At 45.6% G+C, this 10,534-nt stretch overlaps 3 protein-coding genes across 3 annotated transcripts; 1 reads left to right on the top strand and 2 right to left on the bottom strand.

Annotated features, from left to right (window-relative positions):
* Positions 1–575: 575 nt before the first annotated feature.
* LOC108596657 (maltase A1) lies at positions 576–2,610 on the bottom strand. The gene is made up of 3 exons (XM_017982643.1): positions 1,049–2,610; positions 841–984; positions 576–770 (listed from the first exon to the last, which is right to left on the bottom strand). Exons 1-3 carry the CDS (start codon positions 2,347–2,349, stop codon positions 704–706), a joined length of 1,512 nt encoding a protein of 503 aa, XP_017838132.1. The 5' UTR covers positions 2,350–2,610; the 3' UTR covers positions 576–703.
* An 850-nt stretch (positions 2,611–3,460) lies between these two features.
* Positions 3,461–5,566, top strand: LOC108596656 (maltase A1). Its single transcript, XM_017982642.2, has 3 exons — positions 3,461–5,057; positions 5,115–5,261; positions 5,326–5,566. The coding sequence occupies exons 1-3, from the start codon at positions 3,490–3,492 to the stop codon at positions 5,390–5,392; spliced, it is 1,782 nt and encodes a 593-aa protein (XP_017838131.1). The 5' UTR covers positions 3,461–3,489; the 3' UTR covers positions 5,393–5,566.
* Positions 5,450–10,526, bottom strand: LOC108596363 (maltase A3). Its single transcript, XM_017982025.2, has 4 exons — positions 9,409–10,526; positions 8,759–9,354; positions 8,594–8,701; positions 5,450–5,475 (listed from the first exon to the last, which is right to left on the bottom strand). The coding sequence occupies exons 1-3, from the start codon at positions 10,264–10,266 to the stop codon at positions 8,635–8,637; spliced, it is 1,521 nt and encodes a 506-aa protein (XP_017837514.1). The 5' UTR covers positions 10,267–10,526; the 3' UTR covers positions 5,450–5,475; positions 8,594–8,634.
* Positions 10,527–10,534: the final 8 nt, after the last annotated feature.

The raw sequence follows: 10,534 nt of genomic DNA, 5'->3' as shown, positions 1-10,534 counted from the left end.
TTGTGATATAATTTCAAAAATGTGTGTTTTCAAAAACGGAATCTTGTTGTCAGCATTAATTAGTGTTAGCTCTAGGTTTTCTAAATGTGTACTAGCCACTTAAGTTAGCTTTAATATATAAGTAACTAACTATTGCCAAGTGGTTGCTGCCGCTGGCAATCATTGGGCGGCAATCCCTTGGCAATTGCAGCAATTGCATTTATTGTGTTGTGCTGAGCCCAGCAACATGGTAGATTTAATTGTAAACAAAGCAGCTTCAGAATTTAAATATAGTTAGGCAAGCGACGCAGTGTCAAAGGCAAATTGTATATAATTAAAAATAATATCAAAGCAGCAGTTTTAATTTCAAGCAACTGAAGCAGTGATAAATGGAAAGAGATAACACGCAACTAAGAATAAACTACACACACACACACACATAGCGATTAAGCAAAACTCTAGCCAAATTAACATAATTTTAATACGTGTTAGCCAAATATGAGTGTTGAGTGTAAATAAATGTAAATTGTGTATGTCGCCTAACTAATTAATTCATAAATAAATAAATATATTTGCATGTATTAACTAAAGCTATGTTACTATTGATTAAAACTAAATAAATAACGAGAGCAAACAGCCGCCATATGTATGTTGTTAATTGTCATGTGTATATTTACGACAACGCTATCAATAAATATCTAAATTAAAAATTAAATATTGTTCATTAATTTGTGGCAAGCAGCAAAGCCTCGCCTGCGTCCAGCTCCAAGTGGGACACACTGTAGCTTTGCCTGTGGGTGGGTGGGTGGTTTAAGTTACACTTAAGTGTCAGAGTCTGCATGTTTCAAACTGGCTACTTACCCCTCTGTTTTGCTGGCGCCCACGCTGCGTATGAGCAACTTGAGTGTGCTGGGCAAAGTTTTGTCAAACTCGCGCAAATCGACGCTGACTTTGGCTGCACCAAAGTTTGCCGCATAGACGATGCTGCCAGCGCCAGCAAGTGTACTACAAGCCAAAAGGATTCAAGAATTAATAACAAACCAAGCCTAAGCCTTGACCTGAAACTCACCGCTTAACGACGAAGACTTCCTCAGTGTGTGCGCGATACTTGACGCTGCCGTTTTGCAATATCGTCGAACTGCGACGCAGCGCCACAAGCGACTTGTAAATCTTCAAATGCGAGTGCGTTGCTGCTTCCTCGCTGGCCACATTAATCGTCTCATAGTCTGCAGCCAGCGGCAGCCAAGTGCGTTCACCAGTCGAAAATCCCGCATTCTTGCCGCTGCTCCAGTGAAACGGCGTGCGCTCCGGATCTCTGGTGTAGTGCTCGTAGTTCTGCGCATCGGAATTGCAGCCCCAGGGATCGACAGTGTCCTCCCAGCTAATCCAGCCATCGGTCATGCCCAGCTCCTCGCCCTGGTAGGTTACGCTCGCTCCTGGCAGCACCATCACCAGCATATTCATTGCATCTATGTGCTCCACGCCATAGCGACTCGCCGCACGCCGCTTGTCGTGATTGCCCAGCACCCAGTTGGCCGTGCGTCCAGCTGGCATATTCTGCAGCCACAGATCAATGGCCAGCTGCACATTGCTGGCGCTCAGCGGGCCCTGCTCCATAACAGTTATGAAATTAAAGTTGAACGGCAAGTGCGCGCCATTGACTGAGCTGTTGCCATAGAACTGCATGGTGAACCAGGCGGGCGAGTAGGTCTCAATGAGCAGCACGCCCGCGTCGCCGCCAAAGATGCGCTGATGATCGTCGAGTACCTGTCGCCACTGATAAACCATGTCCACAGTCTCTGGCTGATTCTCTATGTACTTTGTAGTCAAATACGCGCGATCTTCAACGTCCTCAATGGCATTGGTGAGCTCCTCGTCTGGATACTGACCCTGCGCATCGCGCTGCACCTCGAAAAGCGGCGGCAGCGCATCGCATCTGAAGCCAGCGACGCCCTCCTTAAGCCAATAGCGCAGCACGCGCTTCATTTGCTCCACCACAGCGGGATTGCGATAGTTCAGATCCGGCTGCTGCACTGCAAATTGATGCAAATAGTACTGACCACGCTGCTCATTCCACTGCCAGGCGGTGCCGCGAAAGTATTGATTCCAATTCGTAGGCGGCTCACGCTTGCCCGTGCTGCTGTTCAACCTGCCATCATGCCACACATAGTAGTCCTCGTAGCCTCGCTCACGTGCCACCGACTTCTTGAACCAAACGTTCTCATCACTCGAGTGATTGGGCACAAAGTCGAGTATGATCTTGATGCCCAGCTCGTTGGCTCGCTTGATCAGCGCGCGAAAATCGTCGAGCGTGCCGTACTCCGGTTGTATGTCATAGAAGTCGCTGATGTCGTAGCCAAAGTCCACCATGGGTGACTTGAAAATGGGCGACAGCCAAGCTGCAGTTACGCCCAAGTCTTTGAGATACTCCAACTCGCTGGTTATGCCATTCAGGTCGCCAATGCCATCGCCATTGGAGTCCTTAAACGAGCGTGGATATATTTGATAGAACTGCGCGGTTTGCCACCACTCCTTGCTCGCTGGCTTGCTGGCTGCCTTATCCTGACAGGCTAGAGCAAGCGCAGGCAGCCATAGCAAGCTCAGCAGCGTCTTAAATGTTCGATTTGCTTTCATTTTGCTTGGGCGCGCAGCTATTGATGTTGCCTTTTATAGGCTTGCGGGCCAGGCACAGAGATAAGCAGAGATAAGCCTTGACTTTGGCAGTGGAAACTTTCGGAACGAAACTTTGCAGCTCCAGTGCATTGCCAAGCAATTGAAACCACGCACTTAAGATTACGGCGCTATTAAGTTGCCAATGCAACGGTAGTTTACACTCAAGGTAGCTAACGCTGCTTCTTCTTTCTTATACAACTATCTAGGAAATTCAATATATTTATTCACTTCAAAATTATATAGACACTAGTCAGCTTATTTATTGTGACAAGCAATACTACATTTTGCTATATATCGTTTTATTTATTTATAATTTGTTATGTGGATTAGCTTAAGTTGTAAAACATTTATTATTAATTAATTGAAAGTGGCAGCGCAAATGTTTTGAATTCCATTTTAAACAATCAACAAACATTTTTGAAATATTATAGAAAGTTTGAGGTTTATCATAAAAATAAACGCACACTGAACTTTTTAATTAAATCAAAAATGCAAAAGCGCGTTAAATTGAATTGAATATTCGCAACAATTTTATAAACTAAAATAGTTGCGAACTGCGCGATTATTCGCACTCAGCTTGAAGTGAATTCTATTTTCCAGTCTAGCCAAGTTGCGTTGTTGATTTTTTTGTTGCTTCTTTTCCTTTCTGTTGAACTTCACTACGCACTTGACTTTTAATGCTCCCCAAGCACTTGAGCTCTGGGTAAAACCTGAGCTACGACCGTCTACTTGAGGTTTGCTTATCATTTAAGCCCATTTAAGCTTTTGGCCTGCAGGCGAACGGCGAGCGTCTGTATAAAAACCCAAGCCAGGCCGCTTAGAACTTAAGTCATTAAAATGCAACGTTTCCAACTGCTAATTCCGCTGCTCTGCTGTCTGGCAGCGCTTGGCCTGGCATGCCAGGACACAGCAGCAACAACAGGAGCAGCAGCAGCTAGCAAGGACTGGTGGGAAACTGCGCAGTTCTATCAAATATATCCACGCTCGTTTAAGGACTCCAATGGCGATGGCATTGGCGACCTGAATGGCATAACCAGCGAGTTGGAGTATCTCAAAGACTTGGGCGTAACTGCAGCTTGGCTGTCGCCCATTTTCAAGTCACCCATGGTGGACTTTGGCTACGACATCAGCGACTTCTATGACATACAACCGGAGTACGGCACGCTCGACGATTTTCGCGCGCTGATCAAGCGAGCCAACGAGCTGGGCATCAAGATCATACTCGACTTTGTGCCCAATCACTCGAGTGATGAGAACGTTTGGTTCAAGAAGTCGGTGGCACGTGAGCGAGGCTACGAGGACTACTATGTGTGGCATGATGGCAGGTTGAACAGCAGCACGGGCAAGCGTGAGCCGCCTTCCAATTGGCTGCAGGCATTTCGCGGCAGCGCTTGGCAGTGGGTGGAGGAGCGTCAGCAGTACTATCTGCATCAATTTGCAGTGCAGCAGCCGGATCTGAATTATCGCAATCCCGCTGTGGTGGAGCAAATGAAGCGCGTGCTGCGCTATTGGCTGAATGAAGGCGTCGCTGGCTTCAGATGTGATGCGGTTCCAGTGCTGTTTGAAGTGCAGCCCGATGCGCAGGGGCAGTATCCGGATGAGGAGGTCAGCGGCTTGACTGACGATGTGGACAATCGCAGTTATCTCAAATCGGAGCTGATTGAGAATCTGCCAGAGACCATCGACATGGCCTATCAATGGCGCACAGTCATGGACGATTACCAGCGCATTCATGGCGGCGATACGCGCGTGCTGCTCATTGAGACCTATGCGCCTCCCGCCTACACTATGCAGTTCTATGGCAATCGCTCCGTGGAGGGCGCGCATTTGCCCTTCAATTTCAATCTGATTACTGTGCCCGCCAGCAGCGGCTTCTCTGCGAAGTCGGTGAAGACAGCAGTGGACAATTGGCTGCTCACAATGCCGGCGGGTCGTGTGGCCAACTGGGTGATAGGCAATCATGATCAGCGACGTGCGGCCAGTCGCTATGGCGTGGCTCATACGGATGCAATGAATATGCTGGTGATGCTGCTGCCTGGCGCCAGTGTCACCTACCAGGGCGAGGAGCTGGGCATGACCGACGGCTGGATTAGCTGGGCAGACACCAAGGATCCCGCCGCTTGCAATTCGAACTCCGAGACTTATGAGCAGTTCACGCGCGATCCTTCGCGCACGCCCTTCCACTGGAGCAGCGGCGCCAATGCGGGCTTCAGCACAGCCAGTCAGACTTGGCTGCCGCTGGCGGAGAACTACAAGACGCTGAATGTTGAGGTAGAATCAGCAGCTGCACACTCGCATCTGCAGATCTACAAGTCGCTGGTGGCGCTGCGTCGCAGCTCCAAGACGCTGCAGTGGGGCGCCACCAAATACGCCGTGCTCAATGAGCAAGTGTTTGTGGTGAAGCGGTAAGTGCTTTGCCATTGATAACTGGATAACTAACCGACTTGGCGTTTTATGTTTAGCTCGCTGGCGGGCTCGCCGAGCTTCGTTTATGTGGCCAACCTTGGGGAAAGTGCTGCTGTCACTGTTAACCTCAGCGAGTTTGACAAGAGCCTGCCTAGTCTATTGACGTTACGCATACGCAGCATAGACTCGAGCAAGGCTGAGAAGTAAGTTGCTAATTAGATCTAGCACAAGCAGTTAACTTATTTATTTTCTCAACTGCTTTTTCAGCTCTTTGTATGAAAGCAACGGCCTGAGCTTGGCTGCCGGCGAGGCTCTCGTGCTGAGCTCCAACTGAGCTGCCCGTGGTCTAGCCAATTAAATTTACTCACGCATACTTGTAAAAACTTCTCACAAACACACACACACACACACACACACCCCCGTTGCATATTTCGACGTGTTGCTTTGACTCAAAGCAAATATGCCGTCACTTGCATAAATAAATAAATAAACAAGCCAACAAAACAAACCACTCGACATGCCTAAATACATGTACAGCCAAAGTATGTCTGTCTGTCTGTGTGTGTGCAAAGATAGGCTCAAGTACACACGCACACATATGTCTGCGTGTGTGTGCGTTGGGGTTGGCGTGCCATTTAAAGTGTTTACACACAAATTAAAGTCAAGCAGCGCAGACTCTTGTATTTTATACTTTGTGTGCTCAAATCAGCAGCCAGCGCTTCCACCGAAAGGTAAAGAATGCGTAATACTAAATAAATACTAGCAAAAGTGCGGGGCGCCTCATGATGCTAAATCAACGTAGAAGCGCACACTTGCATTGCTTTGATCTCAATTGCTGCTGCTGCTGCGAGTGTCGTGGGTATTAAAAAATTAATTTTAGCATTTCTTTCAATATAAGCGCAGAGAGCAGCAGATTTGAGCAGCTGTTTTCACTTCATTGGCCAGCAGGCTATGCCAAAAGTAATTTAATTGCGTTTGCACATGTCTAATGTCTGGCGCGCACGCAATTGAAATTTATATTACGCATACGCCATGTCGTTTACCTATGCGGCCTACGCCTGTGCGTAGCTAAAATAGCAGCAACAATTGCGCTGCCTGCTCATGTTAAATATAGATTAATTAAAATTAATTTAGTGCAGACAATTCAATATGCAAAGTTTATTAACTTGAAGCAGTTTTCATTTGTCATTTGCTTTTATTTCTATTTAATGTTGCATGCACTTCAAAAACTTTTGTTTCTGCTTTGTGCCCAGCAAGTTTTTTTTGCACTTAATAAGCTTAAGTGATGAAAGTTCAATTAAGCAAATGACGCTTATTTTATTTATTGGCTGCACATAGTTTTGCGTATTTTAATTTTTTTCCTGCAGCAAAAGTTTGCTAAGTTTTGCTTTTGATTTAAATATGCTGCCTAAATGTTACTATTTTATTTTATGAACAGCTTAAGCTTTGTTTTGTATTCAAATTTTAGTGCAAAGTTCTTAAATTAATTTTGAATCGGTCTAAGAGGCTTAGGGTCTGTGTCTGGAATGCACAAAGCTTGAATATTTCTTTCATTTCATTTTTTTCATTTTGATAAACCACAAAATTTGTCCTCTCAACCAGCAACAAATTAGCAAAGCTTACAAAATATTTATGTAGAGCAACAAAAAAAAGAACGAAGAAGAAGAAAGCACAAAATTCTTGTGTAAATGGCCGCGTGAGCCATTGGCCCATTAAAAGGGTCGCTGCGGAAAATTCATTGGCGAGCAGCGACTGCTGCTGCTGCTGCTGCTGCGCCTGACACTGAGGCACTTTACCTAAGCGCACGTGACCTGAAGCCTTAAAGATTGTGTACATATGTACATAGGCGCGTATGTGGCATGCCACCTGCTACGTTTTCTTTTCCTTTTGTTGCTGCTGTTGTTGTTGTTGTAATAATGAACTTAATTTGCCGTAGAGAGGCTGCTTAAAAAATCAACGCACCTTGGATTATATTCTGAGTTGGTTGCTGCCAAGATTTACGTTACGGCCCCAAAGCAAACACACAAAACTTTTAGCGCTGCGTGGAGAACTTTGAAATACATTAAGTTTGTAATCTGTAGTAATTTAGCTTGCGGAAGGAAGCAACCGAACATTTACTAAATGTATTCCAACTACGACAACACGTGCATATTAATCTGAGCTGAGCACGCATTGTGCTTTGACTTTTCTGAAATTTTTACTACCACTACCCCTAGACTTGTCGTTGTCGCCTATTAAGCTGTTAACGAGCTAACATGGATACTTTTGTTGTCCATCTGTTGTTTGTAGTAGTAGCAAACCAAATGCTAAGCACGTGCTTTGGTCAGCTGCGCTTTAAAACTTTGCTCAAAACCACAAGCTCACTTGTTTAAAAATATATTTTATGCATTTTTAAATACATTCGTTTGAGCCTGCACTAAATCAATTAAATATTTATGCAAAATATAGAGCCAGACAGCTCGACTAACGTTTAAAGCCAAACTAAAATGTAACTGGCTATGCAAATATTAAATACAAATAATGTTGAATATCACATTCTTATTTTATCACATTCGATATTAAAAGGAGATGGTAACTCTGGTTTTAAGAACTTCTTTCTTCTTGCTGCGACCCCCGAACTGTGTAGACGTCTAAATATTGTTTTTTCTTAAAAGTGATAAATAACATAAAAGCAATGCAAGGAAAAGAACTAATAAAACAAGAAATAATAATACAAACAACAGCTTAATTGTGTTACGAATTTAATGAACAATCTATGGATATTATAACGCCTGGGATTGCTTTGAACTGACTGGATTAAACTTGAGAAACACATTTTTAAGTTGACGCTTCCTTCACACATATATTTAACAAATAATAAGAAATTTTTAAACGTAAACGTTTTGCCACAGCTGATTCGTTATAAGCATAGATTAGTTAGTTAGTAATTCAATTATTTTTAATCTTTTTCACTCACTTTAAGTTTAAAGAATGTTGTAGCATCGATATAAATATAAATAATAGCGTGTGAATTACTTTGTAACTGTAGCTAACTGTAAAGTTAGTGGCACAAGCGAATTTATTAGCACGTTAAGTGCTGCAGCTAAATAACGTTGATAGTTGATTGCTCATTTAGTATTTATGCTGCCATTCCAGCAATTTACTTGTAGCTGGCGCATCGCATAGCTCAAAGCTAAGTCTCCATTATAATTTTGTTCAATTTTTTATGACTAAATTAAAAAGCCAACCAAGCTGCTTGACTGTCGCACATAGCGACGGCAAGACAGACAGACAGACAGACGCAGGCAGCGTTGCGTGTCAAGGTGCTGGTAACTGACGTAAGTGCAACAGTACGTATGCGTGATTTGTGTGTCTTATCAATCACGACTAATGGAATTTCTTTAGCTTACTTTTTCTTTTGCCGCCGCCGCATACTCGAGACAGACAAAGTTCTGCAATAATTTGTAATAACCTCCCCGAAAATTGAAAAGTTTTTGCCACGTAGCTGAGCTCCAATGACTTTTATTTTGTTTGGCAACAACTTGTGGCAAGACGCACACACACACACACACACACACATATAAATTAGAAATACAATTAAGCAGATTCCACAATCAAAGCCGCATGTGGCTGCAGCGTTAGGCTGCTCAATGAAATGCTGGCACTAAAATTGAAATTTAATTAATATATAAATTTTGTTTATATTTTTTGTTATATTTACCCAACGCTTGCCTGCGCCTGTGGATTGGCCAGCTTGACCTTGTAGCTCTCCTTGGCGTACAAAGGAGCGGCCAGATCGATGCCACTGACAGCGCTGTCCAGCACATTGGCAATGAGCACATAACTGGGCTGTCCACTCAACGAGCGCTTGATGCCCAGCACATTGTCGCCCACGGCCGCGTATTTGGTATTGCCAAGCTGCAAAGTCTTGGACTGGCGCAGCTGATGCAGCTGCTTGTACAGCTGCAAGTGACTGGAGCTGGCGGCGCCCTCAGTGGCCACATTCACTGTCACATAGTTGGGATTAATGGGCAGCCAGGTGCTGCTGTTGCTGGAGAAGCCAGCGTTGGCCTCGCTGCTCCAGTGGAAGGGCGTGCGGGACGGATCACGCGTAAACTGCTGATAGATTTGCTCATTGGAGTTGCAGGCAGCGGGATCCCGCGAATCGGCCCAGCTGATTTCCAAATCAGTCATGCCCAGCTCCTCGCCCTGATACGTGACGCTCACCCCTGGCAAAAACATTTGCAGCATGTTCATCAAGTCGATGCGCTGCTCGCCATAGCGACTGCCCACGCGACGCTGATCGTGATTGCCCATCTGACAATTGGAATATAAGCATATATGCATATAGTTTAATTATATGCGACTTACCACCCAATTGGCTGTTTGACCCGCTGGCATCTGCGACAACCAACTGTTGATAATTTTAACAAATCCCGGCGCATTTAGCTGCGTGTTGTTCTTATCGCCATTGCCGCCGATGATGAACTGAAAGTTGAAGGGAATCTGCGCGCCCTTGGCCGTGCGATTGCCATAGAACTGCATTGTATAGTCCAGACCCGACCAGGTCTCCACCATAATGACGCGCGTATCGCCGCCATGCACGCGTTTGTAATCGTCGAACAGCTGACGCCATTGATAAATCATGTCCACCGTTTCAGGCTGATCCTGCGTATAGATATGCTTCAGATACGAGGAGTCATCTGGATCGTCTGTATAACCGCTGAGCGGCTCATCGGGATATCTGCCAGTTGCATCTGCAGGCACCTCAAAGCACCAGGGCATGGCATCGACGCGGAAACCAGCAACACCACGATTCAGCCAATAGGTGAGCACGCGCTTCATTTGCTCCACCACAGCGGGATTGCGATAATTCAAATCCGGCTGCTTCACTGCAAACTGATGCAGATAGTACTGACCACGCTGCTCATTCCACTCCCAGGCGCTGCCGCGGAATGCCTGCAGCCAATTGGACGGCGGCTCACGCTTGCCCGTGCTGGCATTGAAGTAACCATCATGCCACACATAGTAGTCCTCGTAGCCTCGCTCACGTCGCACTGACTTTTCGAACCAAACGTTCTCATCACTCGAGTGATTGGGCACAAAGTCGAGTATGATCTTGATGTCGCGCTGCTTGGCTGCAGCTATGAGCTCATCAAAGTCCTCCAGCGTGCCATACTCATCCTGTATGTCGAAGAAGTCCGCAATGTCGTAGCCAAAGTCAGCCATGGGTGATTTAAATATGGGCGATAGCCAAGTGGCGGTTACGCCAATTTCCTTTAGATAATCGAGCTTGGATATGATGCCCTGCAGGTCGCCAATGCCGTCGCCATTCGAATCCTTGAACGAACGTGGATAAATTTGATAAAACTGCGCGGTTTGCCACCAATCCTTGCTGGTCTGCTGCACATCGACAGCTGCCGCCTGGCCAAGCTCAAGCTGCTGCTGCGCCAGCAGCACAAGCAGCCCCACAATTAGTTTAAAATAACAACACATT

The sequence above is a fragment of the Drosophila busckii genome, chromosome 2R (assembly GCF_011750605.1).
Source record: "Drosophila busckii strain San Diego stock center, stock number 13000-0081.31 chromosome 2R, ASM1175060v1, whole genome shotgun sequence".
Classification (NCBI taxonomy): Eukaryota; Metazoa; Arthropoda; class Insecta; order Diptera; family Drosophilidae; genus Drosophila; species Drosophila busckii.
This window is presented reverse-complemented; position numbering and strand designations above follow the sequence as displayed.

Coding starts and splice junctions, on each gene's coding strand:
- LOC108596657 (XM_017982643.1), bottom strand. CDS start 2,349: ATGGTGGACTTTGGCTACGACATCAGCGACTTCTATGACATACAACCG. Junction 985..1,048: donor GAAGTCTTCGTCGTTAAGCG/GTGAGTTTCAGG, acceptor TTTGGCTTGTAG/TACACTTGCTGGCGCTGGCA. Junction 771..840: donor GGCGCCAGCAAAACAGAGGG/GTAAGTAGCCAG, acceptor ACCCACCCACAG/GCAAAGCTACAGTGTGTCCC.
- LOC108596656 (XM_017982642.2), top strand. CDS start 3,490: ATGCAACGTTTCCAACTGCTAATTCCGCTGCTCTGCTGTCTGGCAGCG. Junction 5,058..5,114: donor CAAGTGTTTGTGGTGAAGCG/GTAAGTGCTTTG, acceptor TTTTATGTTTAG/CTCGCTGGCGGGCTCGCCGA. Junction 5,262..5,325: donor GACTCGAGCAAGGCTGAGAA/GTAAGTTGCTAA, acceptor CTGCTTTTTCAG/CTCTTTGTATGAAAGCAACG.
- LOC108596363 (XM_017982025.2), bottom strand. CDS start 10,266: ATGGCTGACTTTGGCTACGACATTGCGGACTTCTTCGACATACAGGAT. Junction 9,355..9,408: donor GTCAAACAGCCAATTGGGTG/GTAAGTCGCATA, acceptor TCCAATTGTCAG/ATGGGCAATCACGATCAGCG. Junction 8,702..8,758: donor CAGGCGCAGGCAAGCGTTGG/GTAAATATAACA, acceptor TTTCAATTTTAG/TGCCAGCATTTCATTGAGCA.